The 27506-nt window shown below is 43.4% G+C and overlaps 1 protein-coding gene across 1 annotated transcript; it reads right to left on the reverse strand.

The window, feature by feature from the left end:
* Nucleotides 1-92: 92 nt before the first annotated feature.
* On the reverse strand, nucleotides 93-14452 carry LOC106581883 (nonsense-mediated mRNA decay factor SMG5). The gene is made up of 22 exons (XM_045703162.2): nucleotides 13986-14452; nucleotides 13047-13145; nucleotides 12832-12955; nucleotides 10846-11002; nucleotides 10678-10767; nucleotides 10440-10529; nucleotides 9908-9986; nucleotides 9185-9310; nucleotides 8995-9063; nucleotides 8561-8781; nucleotides 8259-8396; nucleotides 7268-8152; nucleotides 6827-6996; nucleotides 6549-6624; nucleotides 5893-6068; nucleotides 5629-5787; nucleotides 5440-5499; nucleotides 4157-4316; nucleotides 2432-2522; nucleotides 1941-2015; nucleotides 1657-1795; nucleotides 93-1346 (listed from the first exon to the last, which is right to left on the reverse strand). The coding sequence occupies exons 1-22, from the start codon at nucleotides 14048-14050 to the stop codon at nucleotides 1263-1265; spliced, it is 3333 nt and encodes a 1110-aa protein (XP_045559118.2). The 5' UTR covers nucleotides 14051-14452; the 3' UTR covers nucleotides 93-1262.
* Nucleotides 14453-27506: the final 13054 nt, after the last annotated feature.

The raw sequence follows: 27506 nt of genomic DNA on the forward strand, positions 1-27506 counted from the left end.
ATTCAGAGAGTCCTGTGCCTTGTCATGAATTGTGTAAAGCTTTGAAAAAGTTGCCACTGTAAATGGTTTGAGAGTAAAAACAAGAAAACACATTTTAAAATGAGTTCATTTTATTGTTGATGCGTGGCCACACACATATACAGAGTTCCTTTGCACTGTGCATGATGGGACAGTTAGTGATGATGGTAGATGGGATATATCAGGAGTTCACAAGGGTCAAAACACAAACACCTTGTACCGCCATATTGGGACAGCCGCAGGCCCCGCTCTCCTTAACGTCTAGCAACAGCACAAAGCTGACCCACCCGAGTCTACCTCTTCCTAAAACAGCACCATGACACAAAAGTCAGGACTATTTCTTTGAGAACAGAAGGATTATCAGACTGGTTTAGGGAAACGATACAAGACAACCCCATCCCTCCCCCTGCACTTCATTCCTGTGTGTATTCAGCACAGCTTACAAAAACGCAAAATAAAGTATATTTGGGTACAAAAATAAAATCCAAATTAAAACAATAGCAGGGCACAACCCGTCATTCCTCCTCATCATACACAGATAACACAATACATTAGTCACTGGACACAAAAAGTACACTGCAAAAAAACTGATAGGAAAGAAAACAATCCTGGAGAAGTGTACGTCCATTAACCTGAACCCTATGAGCTATGAGACTCCGAAAAGTCGATAGCCTCAACGCTTGGCACGCTAGAGATGCGTTTTCTCTCTCTGGGATTTACCCCACACCCCCCTGCCTTAGCAGACCAGACCCAGCCAGCCATAGGGCTGACATAGTCCCACCTTCACAACACAGAGGGAAAGGAGGAAACGGGGAAACACTGCTCTATACATCTAAACCAATGGATTTAACTGAGCGTGAATGTGTATGTGTGGTTCTCTCTCGACACGTAATGTACTCATTTCTATCATAAACAGTATATGCCTGGTTATGATGTGAACCAGGGGCACTTTAAGTGCGTAGCATCCCCACTTAATTCTCACCAACCTCTGGGATCGCTTCTTTATGTTTGGGGGTCTTCTGCTGTTTCTTATTGCCCCCTTTGCCCATGTGTCTCGCTTTTTCTTTCCTTCAACTGCTTTACTTTTCCACCCTCTCTCTCTCTCATTCTCCCCCCTTACATCCTTTCCTAGAGTTGATTTTCCTTGGAGACGCAGATACAGACAGAGCAACAGAGTGGGAGAGAGAGAGGGAGTGAGTGTGTGATCAGCTGTCCGCCATGCTGACCTCGCCCCCGCGACGCTCTCAGCCAATCTCCTTCCACTGACGGTAGAACTCCACAATGTTCTTCAGCTCCATGCCTGCTGTCGCCACTGCCTGGATGGCCGACTTACCAAGGAGACACAGACAATGGAGGGTAAGACATCAACTCTTCTAACACCAATGAACATACAACGTAAGGATGAATGGGGGAGGTCGAACATGCCAAACTTCTCTTAGAAAGAACTCTGGTTCTCTACAAAGATCTACACCATGGTAAAATGGCAGTAGTTTATAACAGGGAAATATTAATAGCAATACTGTACAACCCAAGGGATACACCAGAAATACACAGAAGTCAGACCAGCTGTCCATACCAACAGTGGTTGCTGGAGAGCCTAAAGAACTGAGTGAGTGATTGTATTCGTGATGTGTGTACCTTCATGGGCGCAGAGCGGGTACACAGCTCCTCCACTGAGTGACCGGTGAGAATAGTGACCATGCCAGCCGTGTCTTCGTCTCCGTTGCTCTGGGAGACGGTCAGCTGACGACAGCTGTCCACCGTCTTGTATAGATGCCTAGAAATCAGGACACATAAGGAAACAGTTAACAGTGGGAAGGTGTTTTACTGCTGGTAGAAAGCTTTCATAAATCTTTTACCACTTTTGAAGCATTTGTATAAGAATGCTAAGTATTGAGAGGTGGCCATGTGAAGAGACTCACCAGGCTTCAATGTCCTGGCGTTTCAGTTTGTCCCTCTCAAAACTCCTCCCTGACTCCTTCTGGCAACGTATGTACCTGAGGTAGAGGGGGACAGAAGAGGGGTTTACAACATCAAGTGTCTTCGCCCATATTGGTCGCAGCCTATTCTTAGTTTACTGGATCACAGATTCAGAGTGGGTTATGGTTAGAAACATTGTTTTGTTAAGATCTGAAGAAGTAAGGACAATATGGGCCCCAACAGCCAGCACATTTGAAAATCGGTTACGTGAGAGATACATTGATATAGAAGGACCTGTGTATCATTGGCTCTAGAGTTTCACACCGGATAAAAGGCTAAGCACATTGAAAATCGCCCTCTTTATCTTTTCATTCAAAGAACTGTTGACTCCACATATCCCATTTAATGTGCTGGGTTGGCAGATTGTGGTTGTCATATCTTAAAATGTGGCCCACTAGATTACCATACGTCACACTTGAGGGTTGAGACAGACCTGTTGCCTTTACGGAACTCAGACTCCAGGAAGCGGATACCGTCCCTCGCTCCGGCATTCTCCTTCTTCAGGTGGTCAAGGCCATCAATCACTGAGGCAGATAACAGTCAACCATCATGTTTTAACTTTGGCATCTATTCATTTCATGCTCTAACTAGAAAGATAAACTCAGCTTCAGTCCCCTCGGGAATTTACAAAACATAGCCAGCAAATAGCTAATGTCGAAACAATATAGCAGGGCTATTCAACTGGCTGCCAGCAGGACAGATCCGGCCCGTTTATCAATTTAGAATGGCCTTCTGATCAATTGAGATTATTTTTTTTTTTTATCCTGCAAAAAATCTGATGTTTAGAGCCAAAATGAGCCCTTGTTCAATATTCTCCATTGGGAGAATCTGTTTCCCTGTAGTCCCACCCATTAAGTGCTGTCAAAGAATATCACCCAACATACCAGTTAGCCAATCAGAGCTCGCCTATCGGCTCTTCCCAGCAGATGAGATCACTACACCGCCTGATACACCAGAGCATGCTTTTCGCTGAACTCAGCAGTGAGTTAAACACCACAGACATCAACTTTATCCAATCAACATCTAGCCTGCAACATCGATTGTTTCGTGGTCAGCTGAGCATCATGATCTACTTTTACATAATGATGCTCGGTGGCTAAGCAAGGGTAATAATGCTCTCAAGAGAGCAGCCTGTGTTAGCTTAGGGAGGAGATAGTTGCTTTTCTCCGTAATTGACGCCACAAGAAAGCCAACACATATCTAGTGAAAATGCTTGATGAACAGTCCGTATGAGATGTTTGTTTTTCCATCTTCAATCAATTGAATGGATTTAATTTGGGAGTGCAGGGGAGGGATAAAACAGTTGACATGATTGAAAAACGTGTTAAAATAAATAAATAAATATATACATTTGTTATTTTCTCCTCCGATTTGATTTCCCTACACTGCGCAACTATATTCAGTCATCATCCGTACAGATCACTCCCGTGATGTCCGAGTTTTTAGATAAACTCCTCAAATCTTGTTGCAAAGTTAGCTTTCAGTTTATGTCCCCACAGAGGTGGTGCAGTTTGTTATAGGGACCCGTTCTCTACTGATGCAGGGGAGAGAGACCTCTCCACAAAAAAAAGTTAGTCAACAGATATGACATGCATAAAAAGGTTTCCAAGTAAAAAAAATAAAAAAATAAAAAACAGAAAAGAACAAAATGACAAAGAAATAGAAAATAGAACAGAATATGATGCTGGTCAACAGATATGCCATGCATAAAAGGTTTCCTATGAGTAAACAAAAACAAAAGATGAAGTTATGTCTGTAAAACGGACAGGAAAGTAGAAATGACTGCGATGCAGGTCAACTGTGTTATAAGTACAAATGTGTTCCATTATTTAAACAACTTCATCCACTGAATTAGGCTTATCTTAAAGCACTTAAAATGAACTTTTAGCGACATTTACTTTTAATAAAATGTGCTTTATAAGAGTAATCGCATGTATAAAATGTCTGCCCCCCCTGTAAATAACCTTTTTCAAATCTGGACCCCATATAGTTCAATAACCCTGCAATATAGAAATCATATATATCACCATTTTATCTCCATGTAATTCTGGAGAGAAACCTCTAAATAATGACTGCACTCAAACAAACAGACTTATCCACAGCCATACGGTCCAACACTGGGTTTATTCACCCAGGCAGGGCATGGGGCTGTGCTCACCTGTGCGGGGGATGATGATGATGAAGCAGCCACTGCCAGCCAGATGTCTGAGGAGGTTGAGGTGCTGGCACAGGGCGGAAGAGTCGGGTACCAGGTACGGAGACATTGACGACTGGGTCTTGGGCTGCTGTAGGCTGCCCTCTAGCTGAGACACCTCCAACTGCAGGGCAGACACATGACAAACTGCTTATCTTGATGGGGTGTTGAGGGGATAATACAGTGCCCTCCGTAATTATTGGGACAGTGAAGCATTTCATCTTCTTTTGCCTCTATACCCCAAACATTTGAATTTTAAATCAAACCTAGGAACTTTTTACTACTATAATACACAAGTGAATTTGTCCCAAACTTTTGCCCCCTAAAATGGGGGGACTATGTGCAAAAAGTGCTGTCATTTCTAAAATGGTTCACCCGATATGGATGAAAATACCCTCAAATTAAAGCTGACAGTCTGCACTTTAACCTCAGTCATTGTTTTCCAAACTCTTGGGAGTATAGAGCCAAAAGAAAAAATGCTTCACCGTCACAATAATTACGGAGGGCACTGTACATGTACATTCAAAATTAAGTAATATACTTCAATGGAATCACCCTAACTATCATCATCATCTGAAATCTAATGAATTTCACTTCAAGTTTTGGGTGCAAAAGTAAATTAAGACATATACACTTAGTATACCAAACATTAGGAAAACCTTCCTAATATTGAGTTGCGCCCCCCCCCCCCCCCCCCTTTTGCCCTCAGAACAGCCTCAATTCGTCAGGGCTTGGACTCTACAGGGTGCCGAAAGCGTTCCACAGGGATACTGGCCCATGTTGACACCAATGCTCCCACAGTTGTGTCAAGTTGGCAGGATGTCCTTTGGGTGGTGGACCATTGTTGATACACACAGGAAACTGCTGAGTGAAAAACCAAGCAGTGTTGCAGTTGACATAAACCGGTGTGCCTGCCACTTACCACACCCCGTTCAAAGGCACTTAAATATTTTGGTCTTGCCCATTCACCCTCTGAATGGCACACATACACAATCCATGTCTCAGTTGTCTTAAGGCTTAAAATTCCTTCTTTAACCCGTCTCCACCTCTTCATCTACTATGATTGAATTGGATTTAACAAGTGACATCAATAAAGGATCATAGCCTTCACCTGGATTCACCTAGTCAGTCTACAGTACGTCATGGAAATGGAATATTCCTAATGTGTTGTACACTCAGTATAGTGTCAGATAGCTAGACTGACAGTGTTTGATTTATGATAGAATGGAATGTTCCAAAAGACAGACCTGTAGGCGGAGCTGAGCCATGTCTCTCATCAGGCGGTTTCGTCGAGCCTCCTCCTCTGCCTGGACACACAAACAGTGTTGAAATAGATAATACTTTGCAGTTATTTGAGCTTCACAAGTGAAACAAAAACTGAAACTAGAGTGACTGCTGCTGCTTTGGTCTCATTGTTTCATTCAACTGCCACTCACCATGCGGAACTGGGCCTTGGCCTGCTGCACCAGGTTGTCCTGCTCCGATTGGCTGATGCTGGTGAAGATGCCCGCCTCTGGGTTGAAGTGCAGCACGTTGCATTGGAGATTGGTGAGGAAGTGGCCAAAGCTGCGGATGCAGCACACGCGCACCACACACTGAGACGGGGAGAGAAAGAGAGCGAGAGAGAGCGAGTGAGATAGTAAAGTAGAGAGAGGCCAGAAAAACAGTGAAGGTGTCTAAGGGAAGCTAGGTGTGTGTACCTCCTGTACGGGGCTGAGGGAAGGTCTGGGGCGGGTGTAGTCGAGGCGGCGGTGGGCCAGGTTGAGGGCAGGTAGGTGTCGCAGGGCCAGGTCCTCAGGCAGCAGTAGGGACTGGACCAGGCTGGGCTGCTCACACTCACTCAGCAGCTCCGTCACCTCAGTGTTCAGACCCAGCTCTAAAATACACACACAAAGAGAGAGCGAGATTAAGACGTGACTTCTAGTCACGTGCTCTACAATAGGGCTCTACAGAATGAGACACACATTTGGAATTTCATCTATGAGAACATGGGTTAAAATAACCAAAGGAGAGGAAAAGAACAGATGGAATGAGAAATATAATGTGAGAGAGGGGGAGAGAGGAATTTGGCCAACTCAAGCCTCCACATTGGGCTCCCGAGTGGCGCAGCGGTAAGACACTGCATCTCAGTGCTAGAGGCGTCACTACAGACCCTGGTTCAATTCCAGGCTGTATCACAACCGGCCGTGATTGGGAGTCCCATAGGGCAGCGCACAATTGGCCAAGCGTCGCCCGGGTTAGGGTTTGGCTGTCATTGTAAATAAGAATTTGTTCTTAACCGACTTGCCTAGTTAAATAAAAAATGTAAACGCAGATTAACAACCCATAAAAAGGACAGGTGATTTTAGTAACTCGCCTGCTTCCAGCATCTTGCTCCCGTCAGGCAACAGGTTGAGTAGCACAGACAGTCTGTTCCATAGGCTCTGAGAACTCTACAGACAGAGTAACGGAATTACATTGAGCGGAAGATGGACAGTGAAACAAACACCAACAATGATGAAGACTATAAATCCTTGTCCCGACTCAGCTGATACAAAGACTAACTTGTATTTTACCAATTTGATGCAAATTAGATTTGTCAATGCATACTGTTTGTAAGTGGTTCTAGGTTAGTGAAAAATCCACCCCCTTTACCTGTGCACACATGACGATAATGTCAGTGTTGGTTCTCAGCCAATCCACAAACACCTTGACCACCTGGATGAGCCCCTGATCGGTCAGAATCTCCAGTCTCTCCGACAGGGTCTTCTCGCTGTGTACTGATTGGTTGCTGTGCACGCTACACTCTGAATCGGAATCCACCTCTACAGGGAATGGACAAATAAAGAAATGAACATGTGTTTAATCTACACCCTAGTTTTCTTAGGGGGTACCTCAAATGTACTGTTAGAAAAGGGCATATTTTAGCGATGTGCTGTTACTCCATGGAGTCATTGGGAAAGACTAAAAACAAACTAGAAGTGCATAATTATATTGGTATACTAAAGTTAAATCTTTAAACTCATCATATCCTGCACTATACAAAAATCACATAGTAATCAACACAGCGTCAATGTGTGTGGGCAGGTTACTGACCATTGTCGTTGGTTCCATTGGCAGTGCCGGGGCCAGCGTCGCAGGGTGAGTCCCCCGGGGGAGGAGGGGTCTCCTGGGAGGGGGTGGTGGAGGCGGTGTCTGGGTCGGTGGGGTTGGGTGTGGAGTTGGTGGCGGACCTGTGGGGCCTCAGCAGCACGTTGCTGAAGGTGGGCGCCAGGCGGAAGCAGCGCTTGGCCTGGAACAGCTGGGATGACATGGCCTGGAGGTTACTGCTGATACTGGGGTCGCTGGGCAGGAGGGGGCCGTTGGTGGCCGGAGGGGTGTCCCCGTCTCCGTCCTCCCTGGGATCGGCTTGCTCCTCCTCCTCCTCATCGTCGTCTTCAGGCTGCACCTCCCCCCGAGGTGGTGTGTCCAAGTTCTCCGGGGTTTCCGAGTCCTCTATATCCTCCAGGTCGGAGCGGGACTCCTGGCTGTTCATGTCCGAGTCAGTCTCCACGTCAAAGGCCGTGCTCCCCTCCTCGTCTTCCTCCGAGGCGCTCTCCCAGGTCCCCTCCTCTGTCGGGTGCTCCCTCCCGCTCTTGCTCTCCTTTCCCAGCGTGGAGGGTGTGAGTGGGGGTCCCGAGGCGCCGCCCCCAGAGTCAACGCAGCCCCTCTGTTCTTCTTCCTCCTCTTCGTCGCTCTCGAAGCCCTCGCTCAGGTCGCTCTCGTCTTCTTTGCGGGTGGCGCAGCGGCGGCGGCGCAGCATGGAGAGGCGGGCGTACTTTTTCTTTTGCTTCCGTTTCTCCTCCTCTGCCTTCCGCTCACCGACGCCTGCTTTCTGGGCCACGGTGCTCCGGTGGCCCCCCTCATGGTCTAGGGAGCCGTTTTGCAGGGGCCTCTCTTCCGAGGTCAACGGGTCAGACGGGTCTCTCAACTCAGAGTCATCTAGGAGCAAACAAATGTCATTATTGTTCCATTTGTTTTTCAGAGGATTAACTGAGAACATGAATAGTGTCTAGGCATCATGAGGTCAGCTGGGAGTAGTCCTCACCTATGTTGTCGGTCTGCAGCGGGGGCACCTGGCTCTCCCCCTCCTCCAGCTCAGCCTGCAGGCGGATGTTGACATGGTTCACCAGGTGGGAGAAGAGGGCCAGCGTGAAGGCTATTGACGCACTGTACTGCTTGGACCCTACACAAACAAGTCAACATGTCAACTTTGCAATACAACATATCCCCTTATTTCTCCCTCGCAGTATGTCACTATCCTCGCATGCCTACTGACAACATCCTTTGAGCGCAATGTTTGAAGAGTGATTTTCAAAAAAAATACATGACATCTATATTCTTACTGACCTCCCCGCTTCAGGCTGTGCACCACCATGAGGCAGGTGACCACCATCTTGAAGACGAGGGCGTCGGGGAGCAGGGCGCAGGGCGAGTCGTGCTCCTCAAGCTCCTCCTCGCTGGGGGAAGTGGCCTCGTGGCCGTGTGGCGGCGAGGGCAGGTAGAACAGCACCAGGTTAAAATCCTCCAGCACCGATTGACACAGAGATGTCAACTCTGTCTCCAGCAGACTACTCACAGGGAGGAGGAGAGAAATGGTAAGACATTACAAACACGGTACCCAACAGACAATAGAAAGCCCTTTGAAACTGAGCAGAGGGGGTTATAAAAATTCAATCAATTGTTATTATCATCAGATAGCTGTGTCATATATGGACAAAATGTTGAGGTTCCTATTGAGATAAATGACTAGGGCCTAAATGGTGAATAGTGAAAGTCCTAACCTGTTCTTGGGCTGCAGTAGACTCTGCAGGTACATGAAGCTCACTAGAAGTTGCTTGATGTCCTTGGATCTGGAGAGAAAACAGTTGAAGAAACAGTAAGGATCTCAAAGAGGACTATCTCAATTCATGTTTCAATGCTGACTTAGTGTTTTTTCATTTCAGGGCTGTGGTCTGAGGAAACCAGACTGACCTTTGCCGTGATGGAGACAGCTTCTTCATCTCCTGTTTCTTCACCTGGTGGTACATCTTAGCAGCTTTATCAAACAGACGCTTCAAATTCCCATAGGCCCCTTCGAAGGGAGTCTCCGACTGTATACTGTTCAAACAAGGGAACATAGAGGAGAAAACCATGATCAGTACTTGGTGGTAGGGGTTTGACGATACCAGTATGGCAATATTTTTTTCCATGGCAATGAAAACACGAAGCAGACCCAACTCTTTGGTCCTTTAAAAACCTGCTGTATGTAAAATATTGTGTGCTATAACTTGGAAAATAATTGTGACCTGATGACAACAATGTTTCTTTCCAACATCGGGGCTGTTTTCCTAAAGAAGTTCAAATCCGCTTCATGTTTTGTATCCTTACCACTACTAACGAGTATTGCAAGTGGTATCATCCCGGTACCACTTGGTTGTGAGTCTTTTTTTTTTACATGTTCTGGCTCCGAAGTTGGCCGCCTTCTAACAGACTGGTTTCAGAACCTCTTCCATTTCAAAACATGTCTCCTATTTAGAGTCTACTGAATGTGATCCAAATATGAATTGTTGCAATGAAGATATATTTCTCCCCAGCAGTGTGACTACATTGCCCCACTGAGGTAGAGAACAATAGCACAGCATAGTCTACAGACCAGTCATAGATAGACTGTGGATGTGCTGCAGTAAATCTAGACGTGTTGAAGTCTCCTCTCACCAGCGTAGGTAGTAATAGGTGGCCTCCACGTTGTAGAATTTACTCCCCGCCAGTGTACCTAACTGATTGAAAGGCATTCCTGAAAACAAAACATCAAACACTTGTCAGTATCATGGCACACTAAACACATCGCTTTCCTTTAGCAGAGGCCATTTAATGTTGACTTTCAGTTCGACTGATGAAGGCCTCTGAAGCCCTCTCAAAAAGACAGATCGTTTGAAATGTGGATCAGTGATTTCTTGAGACTGAATGCCCTCTCCTGGCCCGCTAACATTTACTGAATGCCCCCTTCCTGGCCCAAATGGCCCGCTAACAGTTCAGCTAGATCACTATGAGCTGCGTAAAGCTTTGACCAGTCATATAATAAGGCTCAATCAATAAGTGCTGTGTGAGTTCATCACTATGTGGGAAATATAACAAGAGTGATTCATTTGTAGATGGTGGTGTGAGTAAACCGGTTAGTGTAAAAAAAAAAAACGGTGTTTAATGTGCTGTGAAAGGGAGGGCCGGTAACACCTTGTTGTCAACTCACCTACGTGCGGAGTGACAGACAGGGCCTGGTGGTAGAACCGCTCTGCCAGCTGCTCAGCCTCCACCCCAGCCAATTCGTTCTGGTAACGGGCTGCAGAAAACATTCAAACAACCTCCCGTAAACCTCTCCTGTACATTCAAATCAATGTGACCTTGCATTTGGGGAATGCAATTCCATAGTCATACAAATAAGGTTGTCTCAAATCTCTTTGGTGAGAAAGATTAAAAGTTTGTATTACCTAGATCTCCCAGGTACACCAGGCAGCGATGGCAGGCCATTTGGGCCCACTCCATCTCCTTAGGGGTGGCTGATACCGGCTTCTTCCGTCCTACAAAAACAAATACAATCATTTATACACTGTGTCAATCACAGATACCGCTGACCTAAGTGTGTGTGTGTGTCTCACCGATGAGGGGGTCGGTGACATGGGTCCAGTCGATGCAGTCCTGCATTTCCAGCTGGTAGTGGGACTGGATGTAGAGCAGCAGGTGCTGGAAGAAGCCCACCCCGGCTATCAGGTGAGTCCTGTAGGCACATTCCAGGGCACTGCGACTGTGGATGTGCTGTAGAAGACATGGAGATATAAGACGGGGCCATGTAATAAGAAGAGATTAGAAATAAATAAAAGGGTTGTGTGTAGGGCATGAGGAAAGAAAGTGGGCATGTCTGAAAGCTCAGCAGTCACTGTATCAATCAAATGTATTTTTAAGCCCTTCTTACATCAGCTGATGTCACAAAGTGCTGTACAGAAACCCAGCCTAAAACCCCAAACAGCAAGTAATTCAGGTGTAGAAGCACTGTACTGGCCACAGTCATAAAATTTCCCCAATAACTTAGGGTGTTTTCCCACATGGTCCCTTTTAGCAAATTTGTGAACTCAGTGCTGTTTGCATAATGTTTTGTGCCATGTTAACACTACAAAAGGAACTCAGACCCCTCAAAAGAGCCCCCGAAGCGAACTGAGACCGTCTCCAGAGGTGGTTTGAGTTCGGTTCACTTGAATTCCGTGCTCCGGTTCCATTTTTTAGGGTAATGGTCCCCAGGTTCGCTTGTGATTACACACACTACTGCAACACTGCCGTAACCCTCACAATGGCGCCACAAGTGAGAAGATTATGTGCAGGTTTGCAGAAGAAAAAAAAAAAGTGCCGTTTTTTGGATATTGATTAGCGTTTGTCAAGAACCCACAGATATTCCAAAATGTTTTTAGTTCAGATTATTTGTTTGCAATATGTGATCTATAAGAGCGTTTCATACGCTGTTTATTTGATTGTGGGTTTGAAGTGTGAGAAGACAACATATTTGGTGAGAATCACAACATAAGGTCCAAATCTATTTTAGCTCTTAAAGGGGCAGCAGCCTACATTGGGTGAACAATTTTCAATTACAGCATTCTTTAATCTGCAGAGTGTGTGTATATATATATATTTTTTTAAACAACTAGGCAAGTCAGTTAAGAACAAAATTCTTATTTACAATGACAGCTTACCAAAAGGCCTCCTGCGTGGACAGGGACTGGCATTAAAAATATAGGACCACACACATCACAACATTACATAAAGAGAGACCTAAGACAACAACATAGCATTGTAGCAACACATGACAACACAGTATGGTAGCAACACCACGTGACAACAACATGGTAGCAAGAACACGGCAGAAGCACAACATGGTAGCAGCACAAAACATGGTACAAGACAACAGCACAGAGGCAAGGTAGAGACAACCATACATCCCTCAAAGCAGCCACAACTGCAAGTAAGAGTGTCCATGATTGAGTCTTTGAAAGAAGAGATGGAGATAAAACTATCCAGTTTGAGTGTTTTTTGCAGCTCGTTCCAGTCGCTAGCTGCAGCGAACTGAAAAGAGGAGCGACCCAGGGATGTGTGCACTTTGGGGACCTTTAACAGAATGTGACTGGCAGAACAGGTGTTGTATGTGGAGGATGAGGACTGCAGTAGATATCTCAGATAGTGGGGAGTGAGGGTTATATAAATAAGCATCAACCAGTGGGTCTTGCAACAGGTATACAGAGATGACCTGTTTACAGAAGAGTATAGAGCACAGTGATATGTCCTATAAGGAGCATTGGTGGAAAATCTGATCGAGGAATGGAAATGGCTTGTCCCAGAGTGCATTGAGTGAATGTTGGAAAAAAATATCTTGATTCCTTTTGAAATATAGCAATCTGAATGCAAAGAGGACTTGGACCACAACATGGATAAAGTGAACTGGCAAAAGAGTTGAGTCTTCATTCAAAAGCAAGGGAAGTGTGAATACAAAGAGAACATAGTTCTATAGCTTCTTTTTTACCACAAAGTTCACTTTAAAGAGGACGGGGATTTGTTATTTTAAAGAGGACTATATGGGAAAACACCCTTAAATGCTGTACCTTCTTGTTGGTCTTGATGACCTGGATGACCTCGTAGTAGACCTTCCTCCACAGAAGCTCCTCAGCCTTGCGACCATAGTCCACAGGGTGGAGAAACATCAGCTTCACACACAGCTCCCTCAACCTGGGCACAGAAGATGGACAAGGTTGGGGTTAGTGCTTTGCCTTTTGCCTTAGTGTTTAGGGCAAAGGTTGGAGTAGAGTAAAATGCTTACTTGTTGCGAAGGCTGATGTTTTCAGGCTTGAAGACCTCCCTGTATGATGACTTGCTGCCAATGATGACATCCAGCTTGTGTACTGACTCAACCACTGCCCTGAGCACGCAAGATACAGTTATTATGGCATGTGAATAACTGGTAATGGTCAATGGAGGAATGAGCAAACTCATTCTTATCAATGTAGGAGCTAATGTTAGCTAGCTAGTTATAACTGGAAAATATCAAATGTCATGTCTCACACTGAGATAATGGTTGGCATTACAGCTACCTAACTAGGTAACGTTCAGTAAATATAAAGAGGCTTGTGAAATATGGTGTTTCTCCCTAACTTGGCCTAGTTATGCATGTTAAAAGTAGCCAGTCGACATTATTAATATGGTGATGTTCTGCAAGACGCTTCTAGTTATCTTAGCTGTTAAATAACTAACTAGCTAGGTAGTTAGCTAGCAAACAAGGTAGGCCTATCAAGTAACTAGTAGTGGCAATACCGACAGCTGAAGCGGTCACAACTAGTTAACCAACTAACGTTATTAAGAGAGCAAGTTGGCACAGGAATAAGTTAGCTAGCTAATAGCACAGTAACTTGTTACTGTACTGTTAATGCTCAGTTGTTTAGAAGCTAACGTTAGTTAGCTATCCGCTCCATAAGTTCCCACTGGGCTACATCTGGTTATTTAAAACCCATATTATCGAAAATGTCCGACTACTTCGTAAAAATGTCATAGTCCTTCGACGAAGGCTTCGTGACAAGTACAGTTAACTAGCTAACGTTAACTGATGCAAGTCACAGACACACAGGTGACTGGATAGTTAGCTAACTAGCAAGTTGAATAGATGGCTAGTTAGTTAGCAAACTAGCTAAGGTTAGCTTTCCATTTATTTTACTACTGTTAGCTAGCTAATGTAATGTTTCCCAGCAAAAGGAATTTGACTCACCTGTATAGCCGCTTGATGAGGAGGACTTTTGCCTCTGGCTCGCTATCCTGCCCAGGTCCACTCATGTTAGCATTTGGTGCCAAGAGTCACACGCTCCAGTCCAACAGTCTGCGTTCCCACCCTCGTCAAACCCACTCTTGTCAGGGTTGCTCGGTGCTTGCCTCACCGGCAGTGACAACTGTGTTGACTAGCTAGTTAGCAGCTCTCTCCTCTCCCGCTAGCCACCTATATCGCTTTCGTATCTTATGTCGCTTGGCAATCCCCCCCACACTGCCCATCCGTTCGGAAACCGTTTAGGAGAGGAAATGCCCCAGTATTTTTGTTAATTCCCGGTCAGCTATCACACCCCGATGGGTTCCTTGTGTTATTCCCCGTTTCAGACATTGCTTCGAGTAAGAGGGCGGCCATTAAACAGCGACGGCCTGAATAGCGCGAGACTTCTCATGAAACGTTCGCGCGGGACCGTCACTAGTTGCCACAAAGTCATGAACTCCGCCATTTCTACAATTTCTCTTAATTAAAATAGGACTTAACCCTAACCTTTACCACACTGCTAACCGTATGCATAACCCCAACCTTAAATTAAGACTAAAAAGCAAAAAAATAAATAATAATAATTGAATTTGTGGCTGTAGAATCTAGTGGACACCTAGCTAGATTGCAAGACAGCCAGTCATTATGATTAATTTGTTTGTGTAGGTTTGTGATCCCTGGCAGTGTAAAACGTTTGTATATATATTTTTATGATTAGGGCTGCATGGCACAATAACCGGGTAACCAATGGTTATTGATGAAGACTGTCATGAAAATGAAATAAGAGTCATAACCAATTTACATTAGGCCTTTAGCACACACTCTAATCCAGAGCGATTTACAGTTAGTGCATTCATCATACCCCTTTCCTGCAGTCAAATGACCTAGTGGCCTCAAGGGTGGAATGTTATTCATATTTTTTTCATAATTAATCCAAAAAAAAAATAATATGGTGTTTCTATGTCAAACAATGTTGTTATTATTTCAGTCTTCTGTGATGTACAGTAAATAATGTGTAATTTGGGGATGCAAACTCAAAATTGAATACATTTCAACTCTTTATTGGACATGGTATAGGTGTCTTATTTTTTTAAGCCCATAACCATGTGTGTGAGGTGTATACTTTTGTTTCAAAGTTGATTTGTTTAAAACCAACAAGAAACACTGTGTGACCCTGATTAAGCCCACTGCAGTTGTTACGGATACAGGTAGTTTGTATCCTGTATTTGTATTTCTTTTCTCTCCTTCTCCTCCTCACAGGTGACAATCATCACTCCCCAATCAGTCATCAATCAGTCCCCAATCAGAAGACACCTGTTCCTTTTCCCTCAACCTATCACAGCCCCTTTCCCTTGGTTTAAAAACCCAGTCAGTTGTTTTCTCCCCAGATCAATCTTTGTGTTCATTCTCTCAATCGCGCTTGTGTCCAATCGCTATCTCCCTGTGTCTCTCTCTGTATTGATCTCTTTTGTTTTTGCAACTACATGTCACATTTGTCCGGTAATCCTGTGAGTTTTGTTTTGTTTGTTTGGTGGGAAAAGGGGGTACCAAGACAAGTCGCCCATGGGCATACATTACCCGTAGGAATACTGTGTCTAAGTACCCTAGTTAAAACTGGGCGGACCACCCTCTGTATTTTTAGTTAGCTGTTGTGGAAATAGGTTTGTCTAGTTTAGGGGTGTTTTTGGATTATTGTTTCTTTGATTGGGTCCAGCTCAGCCCCTTTTCCCACATCCCTTTACCGTGTGTTTTTAAAATAAACCTTTTGAGTTTGACGGTAGATTTCAGTTGTCTGTGGGTTTTTTTGGTTCTCACTGTTACTTGTCACGATTATAATTTGCGTGATTTATGTTACGGGTCTCGTATCCATCCCCCCCTAGACCGCTGGGCCAAAGGGATTCGTAACAGCAGTAATAAGATAACTAGGTTGGAAAACCACATCACAGTCATGGTAGGTACATTTTTCCTCAATAAAGTAGCTATCAGAAAAGTCAGAGTTAGTAAGAGGGAAAAGACTTAAGTGTTTGTTCAAAAAAAGGCGCTTTTTTTTTTTTACACTGAACAAAAAATATAAACGCAACATGCAAAGTGTTTCATGAGCGGATATAAAATATATGCACAAAAAGCTTATTTCTCTTAAAAGTTGTGCACAAATTTGTTTACATCCCTGTTAGTGAGCATTTCTCCTTTGTTAAGATATCAATAATCACGACACAGGTGGAACTTGTGCTGGGGACAATAAAAGGCCACTTTGTGCAGTTGTCACACAACGTTACAGATGTCTCAAGTTGAGGGAGAAGCAATTGGCATGCTGACAACAGGAATGTCTACCAAAGCTGTTGTTAGAGAATTTAATGTTCATTTCTCTACCATAAGCTGCCTCCAATGTTGCCATTCATCCACCGCCATCACCTCATGTTTCAGCATGATAAAGCACAGCCCCCTGTCGCAAGGATCTGTTCACACTTCCTGGTACCTGAAATGTCACAATTCTTCCATGGCCTGCATACTCACCAGACATGTCCCCCATTGAGCATGTTCTGGATTGATGAGTTCCCGCCAATATCCAGCAACTTTGCACAGTCATTGAAGAGGAGTGGGACAACATTCCACAGGCCATAATCAACAGCCTGATCAACTCTATGCGAAGATGTGTCACACTGCATGAGGCAAATGTTGGTCACACCAGATACTGACAGGTTTTCTGATCGACGCCCCTACCTTATTTTCAAGGTATTTGTGACCAACAGATGCATATCTCTATTCCCAGTCATGTGAAATCCATAATTAGGGTTTAATGAAAGTATTTCAACTGACTGATTTCCTTACATGAACTGTAACTCAGTAAAATCTTTGAAGTTGTTGCATGTTGCGTTTATATTTTTCTTCAGCATACAGTTGAAGTCGGAAGTTTACATACACCTTACCCAAATACATTTAAACTCAGTTTTTCACAACTCCTGACATTTAATCCTAGTAAAAATCCCCTGTCTTAGGTCAGTTAGGATCACCACTTTATTTTAAGAATGTTAAATGTCAGAATAATAGCAGAGAGAATGATTTATTTCAGCTTTTTTTTTTTTTCATCACATTCCTAGTGGGTCAGAAGTTTACATGCACTCAATTAGTATTTGGTAGCATTGCCTTTAATTAAATTGTTTAACTTGGGTCAAACGTTTCAGGTAGCCTTCCACATGCTTCCCACAATAAGTTGGGTGAATTTTGACCCATTCCTCCTGACAGAGCTGGTGTAACTGAGTCAGGTTTGTAGGCCTCCTTGCTCACACATGCTTTTTCAGTTCTGCCAACAAATTTTCTATGGGATTGAGGTCAGGGCTTTCTGATGGCCACTCCAATACCTTGACTTTGTTGTTCTTAAGCCATTTTGCCACAACTTTGGAAGTATGCTTGGGGTCATTGTCCATTTGGAAGACCCATTTACGACCAAGCTTTAACTTCCTGACTGATGTCTTGAGATGTTGCTTCAATATATCCACATAATTTTCCTCCCTCATGAAGCCATCTATTTTGTGAAGTGCACCAGTCCCTCCTGCAGCAAAGCACCCCCACAACATCATGCTGCCACCCCCGTGCTTCACGGTTGGGATGGTGTTCTTATGCTTGCAAGCCTCCCCCTTTTTCCTCCAAACATAATGATGGTGATTATGGCCAAACAGTTATATTTTTGTTTCATCAGACCAAAGGACATTTCTCCAAAAAGTACGATCTTTGTCCCCATGTGCAGTTGCAAACCGTTGTCTGGCTTTTTATGTGGCTTCTTCCTTGCTGAGCGGCCTTTCACGTTATGTCGATATAGGACTTGTTTTACTGTGGATATAGATACTGTTGTACCCGTTTCCTCCAGCATCTTCACAAGGTCCTTTGCTGTTGTCCTGGGATTGATTTGCACTTTTCGCACCAAAATACGTTTATCTCTAGGAGACAGAACGCATCTCTTTCCTGAGTGGTATGACGACTGCGTGGTCCCATGGTGTTTATACTTGCATACTATTGTTTATACAGATGAACGTGGAACCTTCAGGTGTTTGGAAATTGCTCCCAAGGATGAACTGGGGAGGTCTACAATTTTTTTCTGAGGTCTTGGCAGATTTCTTTAGATTTTCCCATGATGTCAAACAAAGAGGCACTGAGTTTGAAGGTAGGCCTTGAAATACATTCACAGGTACACATCAAAATTGACTCAAATGATGTCAATTAGCCTATCAGAAGCTTCTAAAGCCATGACATCATTTTCTTGAATTTTCCAAACTGTTTAAAGGCACAGTCAACTTAGTGTATGTAACTTCTGACCCACTGGAATTGTGATTAAGTGAAATAATCTGTCTGTAAACAATTGTTGGAAAAGTTACTTGTGTCATGCACAAAGTAGTTGTCCTAACCGACTTGCCAAAACTTTAGTTAGTTAACAAGAAATTTGTGGAGTGGTTGAAAAACAAGTTTTAATGACTCTTCTGACTTCAACTGTATATTTTCCTATTTTTTTTGGGGGGGGGGGGGTTGATGTTTTCGGAAGACTCTGCTGTCGTAGCTTCAGGGGGAAGCTGGTTCCACCTTTCGGGTGCCAGAACAGAGAAGAGCTTGGGCTGGGCTGACCAGGAGCTGCCGTCCCATAGGGGTGATTTGGATGAATACTGAATATTCTGGGTTTATGTTTTCGATAAAAAAGAGGCTACAAGTAAACGTTTCTCATTGGTTTTTGATTGCTAGACAAGGCGATCACCGAAGGATCACCTGATCCAGCGTGAATGCCATCATCACATCTATTTCAACAGAGAAAGGTAAGTGCTGTTCATTAATGCTGTTCATTGAGAGTTTGAATCGGCTGGAGCTTCTTGTTTTGTAGCTAAATGACCTATCTGTTTTTCCCCTTAGTTTTAAGCGTTAGGAATTAAATTAGGCCACTTTGCTGGTTGGCTATGGCTCTGTAATTTGATAACGTAGTGTGCTGGGGTGCGTTTTTCATGAACCGACGCACCAGGTAAGCAGTGATTGCATTTGTTTTAAACTGGTCTGCAACACTAGATGCATAACTTTGGCATACGTGTAGCATACTGTACACTTTAGCCTCTACGCTTCTGAGTGTGGACATCTCCACACTTGTCGTAGATTCCAGAAGACCTAACAGTCCTTTTACGTAAGATTGTTGCATAAACTTAATTTGAATTTAGGCTGCTCTACTAAAGTGTGTTCAGTTTGATTAAATGTTTGCTACGTTGCGTGACGGTTAGTACTGAATGACATGTTTCCCCAAAATGTTCAATGTTCTTGAACAGACTTTGAGGTACGTTGCAGACACCGATGCCTCAATCAAGCTTAACACTTTCTTGCCTGCTTCGAGGAAAACAGCACAGAGCCACCGACAAGGACTGTGTGCTCCCGATCTCTGTGGCCGACATGAGTAAGACATTCAATGATGTCAACCCTGACAAGGCTGCCAACCCAGATGGCATCCCAAGCCAAATCCTCAGAGCATGTGCAGACCAGCTGGCTGGAGTGTTTACTGACATATTCAATCGTACCCTATCCCAGTCTGTTGTCCCCACTTTCTTCAAGATGTCCACCATTGTTCCTGTACCCAAGAAAGGGAAGGTAACCGGACTAAATGACTATCGCCCCATAGCACTCACTTCTTAGACACCGCCAGGAACACTACCCTGCACTTCTTAGACTAGCAGGCTTCCACCAGGAACACTACCCTGCACCTTAAGAGACCTCTGCCTTATGTATATAGAATCATTGAACACTGGTCACTTTAATAATGTTTACATACTGTGTTACCCATTTTATATGTATATACTGTATTCTAGTCATGGCTCATCCTAGTCACGACTTCCGCCAAAGTCAATCCCTCTCCTTGTTCGGGCGGCATTCGGCGGTCGACGTCACCGGTCTTCTAGCCATTGCCGATCCACTTTTCATTTTCCATTTGTTTCGTCTTTGTTTTACACACCTAGTTTCAATATTTAACTCTCTGTTTTCCCCATGGTTTTTGTGCGCGTTTGTTCATTGTTAAGTGGTCGAGATTTCTGTGAGCTGGTGTGTTTCCCTGCGTGGAATGATTTTGTTGTTTTATTCGAGTAAAGGAAGTTATTTACTCAGTTCTGTGTCCTGCGCCTGACTCCGTCCTACCCGCTGCACACTGACACTTGACAAGTGCGTGAAAAAGTATTTGCCCCCTTTCTAATTTTCTCTACTTTTGCATATTTTTGATACGGAATGTTATCAGATCTTCAACCAAAACCTGATAAATAAAAGATAAAGTGAACCTGAGTGAACAAATAACACAACAATTACATACTTATTTAATTTATTTCATAAACAAAGTTATGCAACACCCCATGTCCCTGTGTGGAAAAAGTAATTTCCCCCTTACACTCTAACTGGTTGTGCCACCTTTAGCTGCAAGGACTGCAACCAAATGCTTCCTGTAGTTGTCGATCAGACTCTCACATCGCTGTGGATGAATTTTGTCCCTCTCTTACATGCAGAACTGCTTTAACTCAGCGACATTTGTGGGTTTTCAAGTATGAACTGCTCATTTCAAGTCCTGCCACATCATCTCAATTGGGATTTGGACTTTGACTAGAACATTCCAAAACTTCAAATGTGTTGCTTTTTAGCCATTTCCATGTAGACTTGATTGTGTGTTTTGGATCATTGTCTTGCTGCATGACCCAGCTGCGCTTCAGCTTCAGCTCACAGATGGATAGCCTGACATTCTCCTGTAGAATATACTCATACAGACCAGAATTCATGGTTCCTTCTATTAAGGCAAGTCATCCAGGTCCTGAAGCAGCAAAGCATCCCCAAACCATCACACTACCAACCCCATGCTTGACCATTGGTATGAGGTTATTACTGTGGAATGCAGTGTTTGGTTTTCGCCAGGCATAATGGGACCCAATTATATTTGTGAATCATCTGTCCATAGAACATTCTTCCAAGAGTCTTGATGATCATCAAGGTACTTCCATGTGTTTTTGGCAAACTTCAGTCAACTTTTTGAATGACATGGGTCGCATGATGCCTGGCGAAAACCAAACACTGCATTCCAATACCTTGCAAAGAAGGGCACCTATTGATAGATGGGTAAAAAAAAAAAAAAGACATTAAATATCCCTTTGAGCATGTTGAAGTTATTAATTCCATCTCGGATGGTGTATCAATACACCCAGTCACTACAAAGACCTTTAAACAGTTAGAGTTTAATGGCTGTGATAGGAGAAAACTGAGGATGGATCATCAACATTGTAGTTACTCTACAATACTAACCTAATTGACAGAATGAAAATAAGGCAGCTTGTACAGAATAAAAATATTCCGAAACATGCATTCTGTTTGCAACAAGGCACTAAAGTAATACTGAATACAAAGTGTTATGTTTGGGGCAAATCCAACACATTCAAGCATGGTGGTGGCTGCATCATGTTATGGGTATGCTTGTCATCGGCAAGGACTAGGGAGTTTTTTAGGATGAAAAGAAACGGATTAGAGTTAAGCACAGGCAAAATCCTCGAGGAAAACACTGTTCAGTCTGCTTTCCAACAGACACTGGGAGACAAATTCACCTTTCAGCAGGACATTAACCTTAAACACAAGGCCAAATATACACTGGAGCTGCTTACCAAGATGACATTGAATGTTCCTGAATGGCCTAGTTACAATTTTGACTTAAATCGGCTTGAAAATCCATGGCAAGATTTGTAAATGGGTGTTTAGCAATGATTAACAACCAACTTGATAGAGCTTGAAGAATTTTAAAAAGAATAATGTGCAAATATTCTACAATCCAAGTGTGCAAAGCTCTTAGAGACTTACCCAGAAAGACTCACAACTGTAATTGCTGCCAAAGGTGATTTGAACATGTATTGACTCAGAAGTGTGAATACTTATGTAAATGAGATGTGTCTGTATTTCAATTTCAATAAATGTGCAAACATTTCTGAAAAAGTGTTTTCACTTTGTCATTATGGGTTTTGTGTTGATGGGTGAGAAAAAAAACAGATTTAATCCAAATTCAATTCAGGCTGTTCCAAAACAAAATGTGGAATAAGTCATGGGGTATGCATATTTAAAAAATAATAATATTTTACCATTATTTTACCAGGTAAGTTGACTGAGAACACATTCTCATTTACAGCAACAACCTGGGGAATAGTTACAGGAGAGAGGAGGGGGGATGAATGAGACAATTGTAAAGTTTCTGAAGGCACTGCATACAGTGGGGAAAAAAAGTATCTGATCCCCTGCTGATTTTGTACGTTTGCCCACTTACAAAGAAATGATCAGTCTATAATTTTAATGGTAGGTTTATTTGAACAGTGAGAGACAGAATAACAACAAAAAATCCAGAAAAACGCATGTAAAAAATGTTATAAAATGATTTGCATTTTAATGAGGGAAATAAGTATTTGACCCCTCTACAAAACATGACTTAGTACTTGGTGGCAAAACCCTTGTTGGCAATCACAGAGGTCAGACGTTTCTTGTAGTTGGCTACCAGGTTTGCACACATCTCAGGAGGGATTTTGTCCCACTCCTCTTTGCAGATCTTTTCCAAGTCATTATGGTTTCGAGGCTGACGTTTGGCAACTCGAACCTTCAGCTCCCTCCCCAGATTTTCTATGGGATTAAGGTCTGGAGACTGGCTTGGCCACTCAAGGACCTTAATGTGCTTCTTCTTGAGCCACTCCTTTGTTGCCTTGGCCATGTGTTTTGGGTCATTGTCATGCTGGAATACCCATCCACAACCCATTTTCAATGCCCTGGCTGAGGGAAGGAGGTTCTCACCCAAGATTTGACAGTACATGGCCCCGTCAAATGATGCGGTGAAGTTGTCCTGTCCCCTTAGCAGAAAAACACCCCCAAAGCATAATGTTTCCACCTCCATGTTTGACGGTGGAGATGGTGTTCTTGGGGTCATAGGCAGCATTCCTCCTCCTCCAAACACGGCGAGTTGAGTTGATGTCAAAGAGCTCCATTTTGGTCTCATCTGACCACAACACTTTCACCCAGTTGTCCTCTGAATCATTCAGATGTTCATTGGCAAACTTCAGACGGGCATGTATATGTGCTTTCTTGAGCAGGGGGATCTTGCGGGCCTGCAGGATTTCAATCCTTCACGGCGTAGTGTGTTACCAATTGTTTTCTTGGTGACTATGGTCCCAACTGCCTTGAGATCATTGACAAGATCCTCCCGTGAAGTTCTGGGCTGATTCCTCACCGTTCTCATGATCATTGCAACCCCACGAGGTGAGATCTTGCATGGAGCCCCAGGCCGAGGGATATTGACAGTTCTTTTGTGTTTCTTCCATTTGCGAATAATCGCACCAAATGTTGTCACCTTCTCACCAAGCTGCTTGGCGATGGTCTTGTAGCCCATTCCAGCCTTGTGTAGGTCTACAATCTTGTCCCTGACATCCTTGGAGAGCTCTTTGGTCTTGGCCACGGTGGAGAGTTTGGAATCTGATTTATTGATTGCTTCTGTGGACAGGTGTCATTTTTACAGGTAACAAGCTGCGGTTAGGAGCACTCCCTTTAAGAGTGTGCTCCTAATCTCAGCTCGTTACCTGTATAAAAGACACCTGGGAGACAGAATTCTTTCTGATTGAGAGGGGGTCAAATACTTATTTCCCTCATTAAAATGCAAATCATTTTATAACATTTTTGACATGCGTTTTTCTGGATATTTTTGTTGTTATTCTGTCTCTCACTGTTCAAATAAACCTACCATTAAAATTATAGACTGATCCTTTCTTTATCAGCGGGCAAACGTACAAAATCAGCAGGGGAATCAAATACTTATTTCCCCCACTGTATATATACAAAGCTGTGTACTTGGTCAATAAATGTTGATTTTATTTTATTTGCTCCATTTCGTGGGTGTGGCTGGGTCTGGCTTGAACAATGCATGACGTATTTAAATAGCAGTGGCCATGCTGACAGGGTTCCCCAACCCCGTTTTTCAACTGGTCACTCAGAACAGCACCTTTTCCGTTCAATTGAACATTGCACATCATTGTGTCATATTGAACGCAGCCCTAGTGTCTGCTGAGTACTTCCTTATGCCATAAAAAATCTGAGACATTGGTCATGTCCGAATACCCATTCTTGCTAAATAGTAGGCATTTTGGGTATGGGAAATACAAGGTTTTGTAGTAGGCCTATGTGATAATTTTTGTATACTTTTGTAAGGGAGTGCCTAACTGGCAGCAGGGAAGTCAGGTGCAGGAGAGCAAAACTTGGTAATCAACAGAGCAGTTTTATTCATAAAACCACCGGTAACCAGAACCACAAACAAATGGGTACAAAACCCGTCGCGCACATGCACTTACAATAAACAATTCTGCACAAAGACATGGGGGGAACAGAGGGTTAAATACACAACATGTAATGAGGGAAATTGAGACCAGTTGTGTGAGAAGACAAGACAAAACAAATGGAAAATGAAAAGTGGATCGATGATGGCTAGAAGACCGGCAACGCCGAGCGCCGAGCGCTGCCCGAACAAGGAGAGGAACCGACTTCGGTAGAAGTCGTGACAACTTTAAATGCCAGGATTTCATACTCCGTGGTTGTCCAGACCCTGTTTTTTTTGTTGCCCTGGCACACAGCTGACTCAAATAATCAACTAATCATCAAGCTTTGATCGTTTGAATCAAGTGTGTAGTGTTAGGGCAAAAACCAAAACGTGCACCCCTTGGGGTCCCGAGGACAGAGTTTGGGAAATGCTGTCATATTCATTTTGGCTTTTCCTCTAGTTGAATTCTCTGCACACTATTGAGGAAGAGAATCGTCTTTCGAGACCCAAGTGTGTTTCATAACAGCTGATAATCAGATAGGCGGAACGCAATTGTGCATATGCGCACTAGATGAGCATTCTCAATATGGATGAGCCTACAATGTTGAAATGTGTTGCTTACTGCATTTGATTTTACCAAACAGTATGTTCTAAATTGTATGTACTACGATTAGTACACAGTATGCAGTTTTAGTAAGTAGTAGGCAAGACAGATTTCGGACACAGCCAATATGTCACGTCCTGACCAGTATAAGATTAATTGGTATTGTAGTTTGGTCAGGACGTGGCAGAGGGTATTCGTTTTATGTGGTTCGGGGTGGTGTGTTTTGTTGAAGGGGCATTTGGTTTAAGTATTCCGGGGTTTTTGGGCACTGTTTGGTTTTCAGGTATTCTATGATTTGTCTAGTATGTCTGTTTCTATGTTTGGTTAATTGGGGTTGGGACTCTCAGTTGAAGGCAGGTGTTGTCTATCTGCCTTTGATTGAGAGTCCCATATATGAGGGTGTGTTTGTTATTTGTGGGTGATTGTTCTGTGTTGAGCCTATGCTTTGCCAGACTGTTGGTTGTTCGTTCATTCTCGTGGTTTGTTATTTTGGCATTCATTTTGAAAATAAATAAACGTCAAGATGAGCCTGCACTTACCTGCTGCGTTTTGGTCCTCCTTCACCGACGACAACCGTGACACAATATCTACAGGAAAGTAGGCCTTAAATCGACTTCCAAACACGGGTCTGAGTGTGGCTCTCAGGATTTGTTTGAGAACACAATGTAAATACATGCACACAATGCATGCATATACAGTTGAAGTCGGAAGTTTACCTACACTTAGGTTGGAGTCATTAAAACTCGTGTTTGAACCACAAATGTCCTGTTAACAAATTATAGTTTTGGCAAGTCGGTTAAGACATCTACTTTGTGCATGACACAAGTAACTTTTCCAACAACTGTTTACAGACAGATTATTTCACTTATAATTCACTGTATCACAATTCCAGTTGGTCAGAAGTTTACATGCACTAAGTTGACTGTGCCTTTAAACAGCTTGGAAAATTCAAGAAAATGATGTCATGGCTTTAGAAGCTTCTGATAGGCTAATTGGCATCATTTGAGTCAATTGGAGGTGTACCTGTGGATGTATTTCAAGGCCTACCTTCAAACTCAGTGCCTCTTGGCTTGACATCATGGGAAAATCTAAAGAAATCCGCCAAGACCTCAGAATAAACATTGTAGACCTCCACAAGTCTGGTTCATCCTTGGGATCAACTTCCAAATGCCAGAAGGTACCACGTTCATCTGTATAAACAATAGTACGCAAGTATAAACACCATGGGACCACGCAGCTGTCATACCGATCAGGAAGGAGACGTGTTCTGTCTCCTAGAGATGAACGTACTTTGCTGTGAAAAGTGCAAATAAATCTCAGAAAAACAGCAAAGGACCTTGTGAAGATGCTGGAGGAAACCGGTACAAAAGTATCTATATCCACAGAAAAACAAGTCCTATATCGACATAACCTGAAAGGCTGCTCAGCAAGGAAGAAGCCACTGCTCCAAAACCGCCATATAAAAGCCAGACTACGGTTTGCAACTGCACATGGGGACAAAGATCGAACTTTTTGGAGAAATGTCCTCTGGTCTGATGAAACAAAAATAAAACTGTTTGGCCATAATGACCATCGTTATGTTTGGAGGAAAAAGGGGGAGGCTTGCAAGCCGACCATGAAGCACGGGGGTGGCAACATCCAACCATGAAGCACGGGGGTGGCAGCATCATGTTGTGGGGGTGCTTCGCTGCACTTCACAAAATAGATGGCATCATGAGGATGGAAAATTATGTGCATATATTGAAGCAACATCTCATTACATCAGTCAGGATGTTAAATCTTGGTTGCAAATGGGTCTTCCAAATGGACAATGACCCCAAACATACTTCCAAAGTTGTGGCAAAATGGCTTAAGGACAACAAAGTCAAGGTATTGGAGTGGCCATCACAAAGCCCTGACCTCAATCCCATAGAGAATTTGTGGGCAGACTAAAAAAGTGTGTGCGAGCAAGGAGGCCTACAAGCCTGACTCAGTTACACCAGCTTTGTCAGGAGGAATGGCCCAAAATTCACCCAACTTATTGTGGGAAGCTTGTGGAAGGCTACCTGAAACATTTGACCCAAATGAAACAATTTAAAGGCAATGCTACCAAATACTAATTGAGTGTATGTAAACTTCTGACCCACTGGGAATGTGATGAAAGAAATTAAAGCTGAAATAAGTCATTCTCTCTACTATTATTCTGGCATTTCACATTCTTAAAATAAAGTGGTGATCCTAACTGACCTAAGAGGGACTTTTTACTGGCATTAAATGTCAGGAATTGTGAAAAACGTAGTTTAAATGTATTTATTTCAAGTACAGTTGAAATAAATGTATTTCAACTGTACTTGAGGGCCGGATCACCACATCTGGGGTTTTGGGCACCTACCTTCAGGGGGCCCCACAACCAGGGGTTGGAACCAAAATTATTTTCCAATCGTTTCGTTCTGAACAGAACCACATTTATTTCATTCCGTTCCACTGTTCCAGCCAGCAAAATATAGTTCTGAACTAGCTCGAACCCCCAACAAGTACCGGTTTATATCATTCCTTACTGTTCCTTTTTTAACCTGTGATATCA

Source organism: Salmo salar, chromosome 02, assembly GCF_965601325.2.
Source record: "Salmo salar chromosome 02, fSalSal1, whole genome shotgun sequence".
NCBI classification, from domain to species: domain Eukaryota; kingdom Metazoa; phylum Chordata; class Actinopteri; order Salmoniformes; family Salmonidae; genus Salmo; species Salmo salar.